Source organism: Malassezia globosa, assembly GCF_000181695.2.
Source record: "Malassezia globosa CBS 7966 chromosome Unknown mgl_sf_11.1, whole genome shotgun sequence".
In the NCBI taxonomy this organism is placed as follows: domain Eukaryota; kingdom Fungi; phylum Basidiomycota; class Malasseziomycetes; order Malasseziales; family Malasseziaceae; genus Malassezia; species Malassezia globosa.
The window spans coordinates 105,028-120,177 of record NW_001849859.1 but is presented as its reverse complement, the minus strand read 5'-3'; the positions used below and the strand labels follow the sequence as shown (position 1 = coordinate 120,177).

Below are 15,150 nucleotides of genomic sequence, written 5' to 3'. Positions count from 1 at the left end.
GAGCGGTCCAGTAAGAGAGAAAAAAAGAAAGAAAGAGCTAACTTCTGCGAAAGGATGGGCTGTGCGAGTCATATCCCCACAAGATATATCAGCCGGCATGCTGCGCCGTATACCCCATAATCTGAATCAGCAAAGCTGCGATGCCACAGTTCATCTTATTCAAGGCGTATTGAATTCGGGCGTTGACGTCACCAAAATCTTTGTCGACACGGTCGGTGAGCCCAATGCTTACGCTGCGAAGCTGAAGCAATACTTTCCGCGGCATAGCCACATTGAATGGATCGTAGCCCGTAAGGCAGATGCCACGTACCCGATCGTTGGCGCTGCAAGTATTGCTGCGAAGGTGACACGCGATGCTTGTGTCGACCATTGGATGTATGCCGAACCACTTCAGTCCGTGCACCATCCAGAGATATCGAAATCCAGCGGAAAACGCAAGCGTGGTAATAACGATGACGAAGAAACAGATATATGGGCAACTGGAAGCGGATACCCAGGCGATCCCAAAACAGTGCGGTATTTAAAAGAAACGCTCGATCCTGTCTTCGGATGGGCAAGACTTGTGCGATTTAGCTGGGCCACAGCGAAGTCTATGCTTGAAGAACCTGTGCATGTGCGTCAAGACCTCACCTCGATGTTGGGTACGACGTATCCATCGTCCACCCGCGCTTACCCAGTACGCTGGATTGATGATGCCCAAAAGCAAGGCAAGCAGCAATCGACTCTTGCTAACTTTTTTAGCAAGCAGCAGAAACCAGCGTCGAATCGTAGATCTATTACTACTCAGGCAACTGCACCAGACACCCGGCAGGTATGGCTCAACGATCGAAAATTGCTATCCGAACATCAACCTCATCTATGGCAACAACTTGCCCTTGCTCCATCCTCTGCTACAGATTTCTTCTAGCTTACTTGATCCGTTGCGGTCTCTAGAATCATCTCGTAACGGGATAAGAAATAAAAAGAGAAACGAAAGTATGCGAGTAAAGCTATTCGTAGATAAGATATTGTTGTCATTATTTGACACGGTGAAGAAGGGGGGGGGAAGACGGGAAGTGAATGAAGTGACACCATGAGAGAACGGATAACATGCATGTAAGCAGGTAAAACCCCTCGCATCACAGCATCGATGCATAAACACAAGCGCATCAAAGTCGTGTATTACAGGAAAATCAGTCCGGCGGCCGCAGCAAACATAACCGTTCTGAAGATAACGGGTCCATACGTGATTCCAGTTCCTGAACTTGCAAATTCCATCGCATCTTGATATCCCTTCACATCCGAAAGTGACAAAATTGTGCCTTCCTTGAAGTTTGATGGCTCCGGGATCTTTGATTTGGGTGGCGGGGTGTATCCACTAATGCTTGCGGGCGTTGTCGCTGTCTCAATTGGTTTTTTGCCCCCTACTGCTGCACCGCCCTGTCCAACTTGCTGGCGTCGGTCTAGGGCTGGTGTTGGCTCCACACTACCTGAAGCCAAGACGGTAAGGATGCACGAAGCAAGCACCATCGCCACAATGAACGAGCGCATTTGGTCGTTGCTATGTGTGATGTAGACGCGGCCAAGGTCAGAAATGTGGTCGACGCAACACGACTCCTTGTGTTTCCAAGTGCCGACGCGCCGACCGACATCTGCCTCATCCACTCAAAGAGTGTTGACTAAGGCATGCGTCTACCTGCATGCATCACGTGCAAGAACTAGTCATCAAAGGCGAAGAGAAAGGAACCTTTTGCGATCGATGCTAAGTGTGATCTGCGCACGAAGCCTGCTGAGACAAGTGCCGATTGCGTTTGAGAGTCGCTTTTGTCTGCATACCACCCCTAGTGTAGAGAAAAAGCTCAAAAGAAAAATGCCGCCTAAGAAGGGACAACAGACCTCGGAGAAGCCGCGGCTTGGTCGGCCATCGAACAACCTGAAGATGGGCATTGTTGGTCTGCCGAACGTCGGAAAGTCCACGCTCTTCAACACAATTGCCAAGTGCGATCTTGGTAAGGCTGCCAATTTCCCGTATGCTACAATCGAGCCAGAGGAGGCTCGAGTACCAGTCCCCGATGAGCGCTTTCTTTGGCTCTGTGACTTGTACAAGCCAAAGTCGGAAGTGCCTGCTTTCCTTACAGTCATTGACATTGCTGGTCTGACCGCAGGTGCCAGTACGGGTGCAGGCCTCGGCAATGCCTTCTTGTCAAACGTTCGAGCCGTTGATGGTATTTTTCAGGTCATTCGTGCTTTCGATGATGCCGACATTGTGCACGTCGAAGGTGATGTTGACCCTACTCGTGACATGAAGATCATCTCCACTGAACTGCGCCTGAAGGACATTGAGTGGGTCGAAAAGGCTCTTGACAATGCACGCAAGAATGCGCGCTCAGCCGGCAACAACTCACTCGAGGACCGTAAGAAGAAGGAGGAAGTTGAGGTGATTGAGAAGATCCTCAAGCTACTGCAAGAAGACAATATGGACGTTCGAAAGGGTGATTGGAATGCGAAGGAGGTATGTAATGTGGTGCAGACGGTCATTTTCGGATGACAAAGGGTGCGCAGCACTCGAAATCTTAACCCAGCTCGTCGATGGCCTTAGGAAAGCCGCATGAGATAATGCATTGCAATCGCTGAGTTTGATCGTCTGACCTTATGGCTCTTTGTGTCTGTGCCGAAGCTAACACTTTCCAGGTGGATATCATCAACTCGCTTCTCCTTTTGACGGCCAAACCTGTGATCTACCTCGTCAATCTGAGCGAGCGTGACTATGCGCGTAAGAAAAACAAGTGGTATGTACCTGGACAATGACTCACATCGCTTCTAGGCTTCCCAAGATCAAGCAGTGGATTGATGAAAACAACCCTGGTGACCTGCTTATTCCATTCTCTGCTTCGCTAGAGGAACAACTTTACACGCTGAATGAAGACGATGCCAAGCAGGAATACCTCTCTAAGCTTGGCGAGGGTGTGCAGAGTTCTTTGGGCAAGATCACGAAGAGTGGGTATGATGGTCTCGATCTGATTCGTTACTTCACGGCCGGTCCTGATGAAGTCCGCGCCTGGTCGATCCGCCGCGGAATCAAGGCGCCACAAGCTGCTGGTGTCATTCATTCCGACTTTGAGAACAAGTTCGTGTGTGGTGAAATTATGGCGTTTGATGATCTTAAGGAGGCTGGCAGCGAAGCAGCGTGCCGTGCGAATGGTAAATTGGCCCAGAAGGGCAAGTTGTACGAAATGGTCGATGGCGACATCGCGCAGTACGTATCATCATGTGCGAGGAAGGGGAGCGAGCTTGTGGCACTAACCGACTCAGCTGGAAGTGTGGCGCGTAAAGAATGGAACCTCGTCTTCATATTGGCGTTATGTAGCGCTTTCATGATTCATACAATTAAGCATAATGAAAATAAAAAGAGAACGAAGCCGCGTCATCATAGGCAGATTTCATCATATTGCTTGAGCTAAGCCAATTCCATGAAAAAAATTTCTAAAAAGCATCAGAACGCCCGGGATCGAACCGGGGATCGCCTCAGTCCTCACTAAGTGTAAATGAGGAGTCCTAACCACTAGACCACGCTCTGCACAACTCGCACGTGTATGAACTAAGTCATTATAAAAATACAAATTTATTTTAGACAGGCAACTTATAAGCAGCTGCGACGTCCGTTAGTTCGTGACGCGCTGCCTTGAAAGTTGAATGTTGTGAAATTTAATTAAACTAACGACGGTCTCAATGAAACTGACTAAATTTATGTGAATGAGAGAATTAATGTATACTTGCTCTTGCTCTTGATCTTGCTCTCTTTCAATATGTGTCGATCAAGCGTCCACACTCACACGACCAAGCATGGGTCCGGTGATTGTGATTCTATCGAGTTGGGAATGTTCGCCGCGCTTGTTCCAGGGATGTCTAGCTGTTATGTTCATGTCCTTTAGGAAGGACTGGCGAGTTGGTTCCTTACCGCGGATAATACGGCTGAGAACATTGCGCCTCTTAATGCTCGTTACCTGACGCTGTTCGCAGATTTCTGTATCTGGCGTAGGGACATCAGAAGGACTAGGCACAACATGTTCACTGGGCTCCTTATTGGGCGTGTGAACATTTTCCGCACGTTTTTTCAGTGCATGATGCTGCTGCTGCTCGGGAAGTGTTTGCAATCGAATTGACAAGTTTTCCCAGTCAAGATTCTGATCACACAGGATCTTGTCCCATTCATTCACCTCGTGCTGACATACACAGCGGGCCACGTACGATAAATCCTTGGCTACGCACTTGATAAATTTCTTGAGTTTCCGATCATTTTTCTCCAGAATATCAAGCAGCTCGCATGATGGGACCACGGGAGTTACACGACTTTGGCCCGTTAGATTCATGAGCGAGTCTCTGTCAAGCCACAAAAGGAGCTTTGCATATACTTCACTCAACGAATCGAGCAAGGAGCAGAGACATTCAACAATATTCAGCTCTTGGCCCGTTGAGGCAGTGACGTCGGTTCCTGAAGATGTGCTAACTTCTTCGACGATGTCCGTCAAAATCTCGAGCACTTCATGCGGCCAAGTCACTTGTTTCGTCTTCTCGAGTGCTTTGCAGACTTTAGCACTATTCGCGCTCCATGTGTTCAATGCTTGCAAGGGCACGTTTGTCTGAAAGTCACTGATACTGAATTTGACTGAGTAGACATACTGCTGTTCACCCAACACCACTTGTCTGAGATATGACAAGGTCTGACAATGCTGTTGGAATAACGCACAGAGAGTGCGCACGTCTTCTTGGGCTGCCGGCGTGCCATTGGGCGCCATGCCTGTGGAACCGAGTTCCTCAGAAGGAAACATGAGAATAGGCTCATTAGCAACGGAAGCTGAAGCAGTGCTGTTGGAAAACTCTTTGGTATCTGGAAGATTCTCCAATGCACCTACATCCTGTGATGAAGCATGAACTCCGTTGGCGGCGGAAGGCGTAGCGGTGTGTGGGTTTGGCATGTCATTTTCTACTGTCTGTGCCGCTTCATCCAGAGCAAGCGTGTGAGCCGATATGGATGGCTCTTGGGTTTCTTGTTTAGAGTCAACATGATGCATAGAGAGAGAGGCCGGAGTCGCTGTTTGTAGCACGATCTTTGGAACAGGCAGCGGTGGTGGTGGTGGCTCTTGCTGTTCCAAATCCTGGTCCATCGAGACACGCCTCTCAGCGGGTCCATTTGCGTAACTTTGTCGTTTCAAAGGAAAGCTCCAGCGTTTACGCGCCTCATTCTTTGGTCGTTGCTGTTGCTCTTTGGTCTTTTGATCAAACAAGCGGAACAACATTAGATTGGTACCCATGCCGTACGTGGGAGGGAAAGCCGACTGTGAGCAACTCGGGCATTTTTAAGCGGTACATTTTTGTCCATCATACACTCATCTGTAAGGCTCCGACCCATGCTCATGCACAAAGACAAGACTGCAGCATTGTTAATTGGGCGTACATAGACGATGAGAGTGTGACAATGACGTCAAATGCCAACGCTACATCACGTGTGAATCAGGGCGGATGTGCGGGGGTAGGATACAAATAGTGGCCGTGACAGCGTCAAACCTTGCGATTGTGGAGACGGACAAGCACAAGTGGAGGGGATGTCGGTTCGTTGGCTGCCTAAATGCAAGACACGATGCGTAATGACTCGTCCAACCGAACCCAAAAGTAGTTGCATTTGAGCTACGTGATAGCTGGGTCGAGATGCCCATTGCTGGAAACTAAAGCGAAGCGACTCCGAGATGCTTAGTGTACCTAGTTTGCTGGACTGTTGGAGTGTGCGCGATATTGCCCGTTTCCGGAGAGTGCGTAAGTTTTCTTGATTCTTTGCATTGCGCGTGTTCAGCCGGACTAACGAAAATGTGTCTCCTATAGTGAAGGGCAACGCAACGGAGCGGCAATCATCGCGCATGCGATCACCAGCATCCTTTAGCTCCAGCGCTAATGGGATGGCTCCAGGACCGTGCTCACCAGCTGAAGTGAATCGCAGAGACTACTTTGGACGCACCGTGTTGCATCTTTTGTCTGCTAGTGACGATCCAGCGGCCAATGACTACTTTCAACTTCTTCTTTCACATCCGTCTGTGAACGTAAATATGCAAGACCGTGAAAGTGGTTGGACCGCTTTGCATCGCGCGTTGTACGCAGGCAATCTTCACATGGCTCTTGTCTTGCTGGAGCGTCCGGATATCGACTGCCATGTCCGCGACTGGGAAGGACTTACTCCTTTTGACTTGTACAACTCAACTATTGAAGGCACGTATCCTAATGATCAGAATATAGCAAGTGATGGCGGTGACCTCTTTGTTTGGGGGACGAATCGCAACTACACTCTTGGTCTGAGCCGTGACAACGACAGTGCACTTCCCGAACGCGTCAAACTTCAGGCTCGAGAACCTTATGAAGCAGGAGTTGCAGGTTCACGATTTAATCGGCCGTACGTTCGGGACATATCCATGTCTCGCTGGCACACTGTCGTTGCCACGAATGAGCGGCGTAAGAATGTGTATGTATGTGGCATTGGATCCCAAGCCCGACTAGGTCGGATGGCACAGACACAAACGAGATTTGAGCCCCTGCGCGACTTTTCCGAAACGGCCCAAACGGTCGTTGCCAGCTCTGATCACACGCTCATCGTAACGACGCAGGGCACGGTGTACTCGTTTGGCTCGAACCGAATGGGCCAGCTAGGCTTCTTGCTTGAAGAGGGACAAGGGATTTTATCCTCCTCGTCTGGGACCAAGCGCTCAGCTGCTACATCGCACACTGGATGTACATCTCTGCAAGGTACGATCATAGGCGCCAATGGCGTTGAACTGGATTTGCAAGTGACGCCACGACGTGTACTCGGTCCACTAAAACGAGAAGTCGTGCTTGGTGCTGCGGCCAGTCGCATCCATTCGGTTGCATACACTGCCGATGCACTGTATACGTGGGGCACCAACAATGGTCAACTGGGCTACGATCGGCATTCTGCCCCCTTGCAGGTGCAGCCACGACGCGTCACTCTCATTAGCGTGCCAGTTCGTCAAGTAGCCGCTACCGAGTTCGCTACGGCCTGTCTGCTGGAGACGTGGGATGTGACGGTGCTCCACGGTGATGCACATTATCGCATTCCGTTCCCGACACCCCGCATAACAAGTGACATGGGCATGTTTCGTCCTCGGCAGGCGCAGCCGAAGCCGACAATCCGCAAAATCACATGCTCCGGCACGACCTTTGCAGCCCTTTCTAACTTGGGGGACGTATTCACATTCCACATTGAGCATCCGAGTACCACAGGTCCGAAAGTTGTACTTCCGCGCCCGCAGCTCGCATGGAGTGTGCGTAGAAAGTTTTCGGCTGTACGGGACGTGGCTATCGGGAGTGATGGCGCTCTCCTTTTGTGTACTGCCGACGGACATGTGTACGCGCGTTCTCAAAAGTTGGATGTAAAGGGAAAAACTCGTATACCCAAGTTCCAGGCTATACCCTTTCTTCAACGCATTGTGCGCGTGGTGGCCAACGAGACCGGCAGCTTCGCTGCGCTCCAAGTACCTTGGCAATTTCCTTGCATTCCTGTGCGTGGGCGCTCTTTGGAAGAAGATCTCTTGGATCTAGCGCTCCCACGTGCCTCCATACCGGCATCCCTCGACACCGACCCTGTCGATGTTTCAGATGATGACAGCGATGAACATGACCCGGCCAGCTCACAAATGCGGCGCTATGCGGTGCAGGCGCGCACACTACTCGACTTTATTGCCGAGTCTCGAGCACATTATTCAATGCCTGTGGACATGCCATCATGCGCCCCTCGGGGCTGTGATGCTGCTCTGATCGTGGAGCATGGGTCGCATTGGATTCCTGTGCATCGAGTTTTGCTAGCCATTCGAATCCCAGTGCTTTCACATGTTATATGGAACGGCGGTGGTGAGTCGTTCTCCCACGATGTGCGCGTGTGCCTAGAGGAGGGCACATGTATGGTGTACCTTGATGCTATGTCGTATGTCTCGGCCATGTTCCTCGTCTACTACTTGTATACGGACGATGTACTTCCGGTGTGGGGAGTGAGTCTTGGCTTTATGCTCGCATCTCAGTGTCGAGATCAGGGTATCGATATTACTCATATTCGTTCGGAACTGGATGTATGGGCCAAGAAACTCGGTTTGGATGCCTTGTTTGACTTGCTTCAGTCGGGACTGGTGAAGCCTCCCCGAAAAACGCTGCATGGCGGGCTAGCTCAACTCTTTGATCGTGTGCTGACACGAAAGGGAGGCCCAGGTGCTGACATTGTGCTGCACTTGTCCGATGCCGACGTGGTGTGTCATTCTCTATTTTTGCGCCGCTCGCCCATGATCGAGGCGCTTCTGGACTGGTACCACATGCGAGGCGATCAGGGGAAGCAAGTCCATGTCGACATGAAGCATATGGCATGGGCTGTCGTGCGTGTCGGTTTGGCATTTTTGTACACAGATGCAGGTGTGTCTGCATTTGAAGGGTGCGACGAAAACAAAACACCCGATGAATTCATTGACTTTGTGCTGGATGTGCTGCAGCTTGCAGATGAATGGCTGCTGGACAAGCTTCAACTTGTGACATTTTCATTCCTGTCCCCGCGTGTCAAGCCAACAAATGTAGCTGCTTTGCTCACCGATGCGTTACGACTAAATGCGCCTGCCTTCAGTCATGCCTGTATGGACTATGTCGCCTGCAATCTCGAGACACTTCTTGAGCTGGGGTCTCTGTCGTTGCTAGGCGCGAACGAACGTATGCATCTCACGCAGTACATCCAGGCTCAGCAAGATCGTGTTTTGCATCGGACGTTTGCGAAGGATCACCTACTTGCCTTGTACATCAAGCACCAAGACTACATGGCGGACCTTGATTTGCCCAAGCCTTCATTGAATCTTGCCTGCCTCAAAGTTCCGAAACGATACAAGTCGCCGCGTATCGTGCCTGTGGATGATGCGCCCATACCGCGCTCGCAACGCCACAATCAGGATGGTGTCATCGCAGGTACGTCTGCAGTACCGCCGAACGCAGCGCCGGGTGATGAAAGCATGCTTTTTGCCATGGACGACGTGACGCCGGAGCGCACACCAGAACCTGTATGGCGTACTGTCAATGCAAAGCCACTTCGGACTCCTCGGCGCTCGTTGGATCCAGAGCCTACTGAGTTGCCTGGGACTCACACATCCCAAACGCCTTATCTTGGAGCAAGTGATGAGCCATCTCGGACTCTGAGCTCGTCTCCCTCTTCTGTGCCCTCGCCCATGACCCCTAAAGCACAGTCAACGGTACTGCAGATGCCATTGTCTGCACGAGTCTCGCAGAAAGAACGCAAGAAACAACAGCAGCAACAGCGGCAGCAACAACCTTCTCCTGCCGTGAAGGTTGATTCTCCTCCTGTTTGGAGACCGGGTTCGTTAAGATCACGCTCAGACGTGTGGGGCTTGTCCCCTTCGGGCTCTTCAACTGCTACTACCACGAGCACCCCGAGCACCACCGCCGCTGCTGTTGCCGCGGCTAAGGCGACGGGCACAGCCACAGGAGTTGGTGCTAAGTCTTCTAGCATCCCACCAGCCATGTCGTTTGCTCAAATCCAGGCTCAGCAGCAAGCAGCCATAAGCCAAGCGCGGGAACAACAAGACAGACCTAAGAGTTTCGCGCAAATTCTTGATGAAGAGCGGACGATGCAGGAGCGTGAACGGCGTGAGCGGCAGGAAGCTGAGGCATTTGAGCGCTGGTTCGAAGAGGAAAGTCGTCGGGTGCAACAAGAAGCTCGTCGCTCGCAATCTCGGCGGCAAGACACCCGCCGTGGCGCTCGTTCCAACAACCGCGGGCGCCGGCGTGGTAAACCTAACCCCGCCACAGCCCGCATCGACGATGATTAGTGTATTAGTATGTTGATAAAGGCACAGTTTGTATGGCTACAAAGACGAGGAAGAAGTATATCACGTTGATGGTGTCGGCTGTTCTGACCCTGGTCTAGATTCAGCACGACTGACAGTCGGATCCAAGCGGGCATCGGTTGGGACATGACTAGATGCTTGAGCTGAGAACGCACCAGCCGAACCCTAGGTAGTGGTTTCTGTTTCTTCTTTAGCTTCCGTTGAAGACTCGAGCGACTTGACAGATTCGACGATAGGCTCTGTCGCGGGAGCTGTGGCCTCGGGAGTGGAGTCTGCCGCGTCAGTCGATTTGACATCTTGAGGCGGAGTGTCAGGACTCTCGGCAGGCGGTGTCTCCTCGCTTGCCGCCGTCTCGGTCTTGGTTGTATGCAATGGCCCCTGTGTATCGGCATTCGGCGCCTCAGCCACAGGTTCCCTTTTCATCAAAGGCTCGGGAGAATCTGCTTCCTCTGTGGGCAGAGCGGAGTCGTTCGGCACAGAAAGCTGCGCATGTTTCTCAGCACAGGATCCGTTCGGCTTCCTATTGTCAGTTTGTATAGCAGATGATTCTGTCTCAGCTGGGTCTGAAGCAACAGTATCGGGTGCCTTCAACGCCTTGTCAGTCTTGCTTTGTGTCAGTTGCTTGTCATGGGCGGGAGAGTTATCGGCATGGATCAGATGGCTTGTGTCAACCGACTCATTAGGGGGGTCGCGATCAACAAGATCGGAAGACTCATTCGTAGGTCCAGACGATCCCAGGAGCTCGTCACGTTGCACAACGGGTTTGGCTGTCTCAGTGGACTGATTCAGACGCTTTGCGTCTTCAGAAAGCTCTTCCGTCTTTGTCCCAGTGTTTTCATCCGGCGTGGTAGTCGACGCATCACTCGTATTGGGCAAGGGCTCTGATGCTGGCTGTTCAGACGGCATACCTTTTTCTTGTTCGTCATCCACGTTCCGTGCCTCATACTTGCCCCGAGTCTCTGGCTTGTCTTGCANAATCTCGGGGCTTATCAATTCTTCTTTTGCCTCAGTCGTAAGTGCCGGGGAGACTTTGTCTTCTTTGTCCGGCTCCAAGGAGCGATCCGCCGCTTGCTCAGTCGTTGGATCTTGAGACAAGGCTTCACCGGATGTTGGATGGCTTTCCGCCACCACGCTCGATGTGTCATGGTCAGACAGTGCGTTTGCTTCCCATCCCATTTTCGTGCGCGTCTCAGACGGTGTACGTCGTTGTGGCTCTTCCGTAGGTCTGGCGTCTTGCTTCGTTACCCCAGCCAATCTCTCTGCTAGTGATGGCTTTGTTCTCATGGGTGTACTTGGAGCAGGAGAAGAAGGCCTTTGTTGTGTTTGACTTAGTGTCAGCTTATCTGGTGTCTGATAACGAGCTTGTGGCTGAACTTGGGTTTGCACCTGGGCTCTCTGCAAGCCACGTCGCTTGGCTGCCTCGGCCAAGCGCTGCTCTAGAGACACGCGTCCTTTCGAGCGGGGAGTATCTTGAGCAGGCGATGCAGAGGTGTCTTTAGAAGCATCCCTTGCGCCGTTGAGCTTGACTGGCGTGGATGCAGACTGTGAAGGATCAGCTAACTTTGGCTCAGAGTCTCCTGCAGCACCTTTGTCCGTCGGATTCTTCGCATCGCGGGTGTTTTCTGTTGTGGAACTGTCCAATTCAACCGGCGCCGACACTGATACACGTCTCGATGCTGCCTCTTGTTCTGCATCTAAGTGTTCTGTGGGCATGTGCTCGGGGGGCGGAGCAAGCCTGTCATTATCGCTTCCAGGTGCAGATGATGCAGGCCCGGCCGTCGTCTCTGGTGGAAGGGACGGTCCCCGACGTGCCTCATCGGGCTTGTTCACTTCAGCCGACTTGAGTTGAATCGCACCTAAGGGTGGCACCTCGCCCCGTGACACAGGCAAGGTTGAATCACTGAGGCTTCGTGAGGCTTCTTCACGACCTTTTGGCTGCTCAATTGGCTTATCTGGTAAGGGAGGCATAGGCTTTTCAGACGGAGCCGGCGGAGAAACATCGGCAGCGGCCGTCGCTGGTGTCGCCGAAGCTGAAGTCGAGGTGATAGATTCAGTAGTTGCTGGTGGTCCAGCGACCGCTTCTGTCACTGAGGGCATTGCCTCGTGGCTGATGGGCCCACTACCACTGCCACTCGACTCAGTCGAGGGTGCAGGTCCTTGAAACGCCTCGATTGATTCGAGCTGCGGCGATTGCGTCGCTGGAGGCCGCTTGCCCATGCTCTTGCGCGCTCGATAAGCAAGAGGCGGCGTCGCATTGCGACGAGCATCAAGAGATAGTCGAGGCTTTTTGGCCTTGGCTGCCTCGGTGAGCTTGTCGCCGCGCCAAGTCGAGTCGATGGATTGCATCTTTTCGTTCAGGTGCTCGACCTCGGAGACGATAAGTTTCTGCGCCTCTGACGAGCGTACGTCCATTGCACTGATCGCATGCGCCATGCGGACGTCGATATCAGCAAATACGCGCGCACTGATGGCCTGCACCACGGACGTTTGTAAGTACTGCGTCATCACTCGATGTAGCGTGCCAGTTTCGCGCACGAGATCCTGCATTGGCTGCAGATGTGAGTCGCATTTGTGTACGTCGAGCTGCGCGAGGGCTTTGCTGTGTACTTGGACACGATCACCCATGATCGATACGAGCTTTGCGTGAATTTCAAACTGGTGCTCACGAAAGTCCCGTTGCAGCTTGTCAAAGTCGCTCAGCAGCACGATTTGCGTCGTTTTCAGGTATCGTTTCATCAAGCCACGTAAGGACGGAATCAGCGCCATCATTAGTGAGAGTGTTTGAGCAGCAATGGCCAGGTGGCGAGCAGTGATATTTTTAAGTCCAGCAGAACGCATAGCTCCAGCGCCTAGCACGACTTGGCACGTTCGCGAATTGAACTGCTTCAGGAACTCGACGACCCAGCCCAGGGCCTCGGCGACAAACATGGGCAGATTCACCACGAGTCGCACATACTCACTAAGGAGCAAGATCACAGTCCCGCTGGCGCGCACGACAAAGAATCGATCGTTGCCCAGTTGCAGCAGTTTGTGTGACTCGGACTCCTGTGACTGTGCAGGTACTTCAGGTGCCTTGTCTGACGCGGCGGATCCCGTCGGTGCACTTCCTCGTAGATTCAGCTCCACCTGGTAAGCCGACACGTCTTTGCTAGCACTTTCTTCGAGCATATCCACGGTCTGCTGAAGCTCGGAAGAAATTGTCGAAGGCGCCCAGACCTCGTCTTCTACAGCCCGGACAGCGCGCTCAATACGCACACGATGGAATTGACCCAAGAACGCTTTGGCCTGACTGAGCATGCAGCTGCGTAAAGAAACGCCCGGACGTGCAGCTGCCGACTCGATCAGGCTCATGAAGCGCCAAACAAGCGAGAAGTACACGACAAATGCATTCAAATCGAGGTCAGGAAGCCGTGGAGCTCGTGGCGAAACAAGAGCCACTACGGTATTTTCGGTGGATGTCCACACAATCTGCGTTGCCTCTTGAAGGATCTGTTGCTCGGTCGCCGATGCATGCATCTTGAGTATCTCATGCACCGCTTGCATTCGTTGCGCAAAGAGCCAAAGGGCCCGCAAAATGGCCGCCAGCGCATGCAGGTGCTCAGGCCACGTATGGCTTGTAGCCGAGTCTTGCGATGCGGCTGATGCTTTGCCTGGCATGGCCCATGCAGCAAACTTGTATGGCGATACAACTTGCCGTACACCTTGGACTAAGAGATCTTCCATATGCTGTGTGTACATGCGCAAGCCCTGTTCCAAGCCATGACATCGCTGAAGCAGCGACCACATCGGCAACAGATCTGCGGGAAGGGGAATACTGGATGGTGCATTTTTCTCCGGCTTCGAAGGAAGAACATCGTCAATAGACGGGCACGTGGACGGCGCTGGTGACGACGCCGATGACGACAAGGACGCAAAAGACGTCTCTACGATGCTCAAGTCAATGCTTTCCCACGCCTCCTCTGATAGGTGCGCACGTTCAAGCATGCCCAGAAGCACATGCCGTAGTGACTCAGCCATCTTAGCTTGTTCCACCTCCAACTGTGGTCGGAGACTCTGGAGGGACTTGAGTCGATGAAGTGGAGCCTCTTTGTCGTCCAACGTCTTGAACAAGCCTTCCAAGAGTGTCATCGCATTCTCGTATTCGCCATGCTGCACGGACAGACGCACGAGATCGCGGCGCTCTAGCAGCGTCTGGACTTGATTCAACAGGTGTTTCTGCGCCTCGAGATATCGGCGTTCTGCTTGCAATTTTGCGATACTCAAGCCGTCGCGTACAAATGCATCGACGGCATCAAGCTTCTGCGCGACCGATTCTGTGCGGTCCAGGCAAGACTGCGCATCGGTCCGCAGCTGACGCAGCGTGGCCAGTGCATCAAAGAAGTAGACACTCTTAGCGCCGATCTCAACGATCAAATGCTGTTCAATGACGTCTGAGTAGTAGCTGAGTTTCTCCTGAAGCATGTGATTGAGCACAACTCCGTACTGCATCGTATTATCGTCACTCTCAACGCCCATCGCCGTCGACTGCTTGTACCGCTCCGTCACAAGATCAAAAGTGTACGGCTGCCCCAAATCAAAATCACTGCTAAAAAATACTTGTGGCACTGTACTGAGGGGAGGCAGTCGTTTCGGCGCCACATCTGTTGGTGTGTTGTGCGCGCGGATCAGCGCATGCTCGCGCTCGTACCTGTCCCACTCGCCGGAGAATTGTGTGACATAGTCGTTCAGGACCCGCATGTCGGTAGGCGGCATGGTTGGTGGTGCATGTCCCGCAGGCCCGATGGGCGGGAACCTGGCCGAGCTCGCGTGAATGGGTGCAGCCCTCTTCCGCGGGTGGTTGAGCATTGTAGAAATCGCATGCAGTCCCGTGAACGAGAGCGATGCATCATCGTGAGCCGCGGACAAGTCCCCATCGGCAGCGGCGTTGTGCCCACCTTGTGTTTGGGACGCCGCCGCCGTCATAGAGCCGTCACCTGCCATCAATACAGATTCGTTGCGGCAAAAAAAGGAGCCTAGCCTCCCCTATTGCGGTCGACACCGAGAAAAGTGCGTCGTGCACTCGTTCGTAATGGCGCCGTCGCTGCCAATAAACGGACAGGCCAAGTCAGCCAGCCAGATAATTCTGTGCGGTGCTTCTGACGCGGCCGGACGCTTCATACAGGCTTGTTGCCACGCGCGCACTTTTAACACACACCCACCCGCATGCACACTGCGTTATCACGTGATACATTATCTCCACGCGCGAATCTGGGGCAAGTTGTGCACGGATCGAGTTGGG

General features: G+C 52.7%; 5 protein-coding genes across 5 annotated transcripts; 3 read left to right on the top strand and 2 right to left on the bottom strand.

Annotated features, from left to right (window-relative positions):
* Positions 1-97: 97 nt before the first annotated feature.
* On the top strand, positions 98-907 carry MGL_3941 (uncharacterized protein; the record flags this gene model as incomplete). Its single annotated transcript, XM_001728895.1, has 1 exon — positions 98-907. One exon carries the CDS (start codon positions 98-100, stop codon positions 905-907), a length of 810 nt encoding a protein of 269 aa, XP_001728947.1.
* Positions 908-1,738: 831 nt separating this feature from the next.
* Positions 1,739-3,310, top strand: MGL_3940 (uncharacterized protein; the record flags this gene model as incomplete). The annotated part of the gene is made up of 4 exons (XM_001728894.1): positions 1,739-2,491; positions 2,671-2,768; positions 2,804-3,235; positions 3,292-3,310. The coding sequence occupies 4 exons, from the start codon at positions 1,739-1,741 to the stop codon at positions 3,308-3,310; spliced, it is 1,302 nt and encodes a 433-aa protein (XP_001728946.1).
* Positions 3,311-3,794: 484 nt separating this feature from the next.
* Positions 3,795-5,276, bottom strand: MGL_3939 (uncharacterized protein; the record flags this gene model as incomplete). The annotated part of the gene is made up of 1 exon (XM_001728893.1): positions 3,795-5,276. One exon carries the CDS (start codon positions 5,274-5,276, stop codon positions 3,795-3,797), a length of 1,482 nt encoding a protein of 493 aa, XP_001728945.1.
* Positions 5,277-5,891: 615 nt separating this feature from the next.
* MGL_3938 (uncharacterized protein) lies at positions 5,892-9,854 on the top strand (the record flags this gene model as incomplete). Its single annotated transcript, XM_001728892.1, has 1 exon — positions 5,892-9,854. One exon carries the CDS (start codon positions 5,892-5,894, stop codon positions 9,852-9,854), a length of 3,963 nt encoding a protein of 1,320 aa, XP_001728944.1.
* A 183-nt stretch (positions 9,855-10,037) lies between these two features.
* Positions 10,038-14,852, bottom strand: MGL_3937 (uncharacterized protein; the record flags this gene model as incomplete). The annotated part of the gene is made up of 1 exon (XM_001728891.1): positions 10,038-14,852. The coding sequence occupies one exon, from the start codon at positions 14,850-14,852 to the stop codon at positions 10,038-10,040; it is 4,815 nt and encodes a 1,604-aa protein (XP_001728943.1).
* Positions 14,853-15,150: the final 298 nt, after the last annotated feature.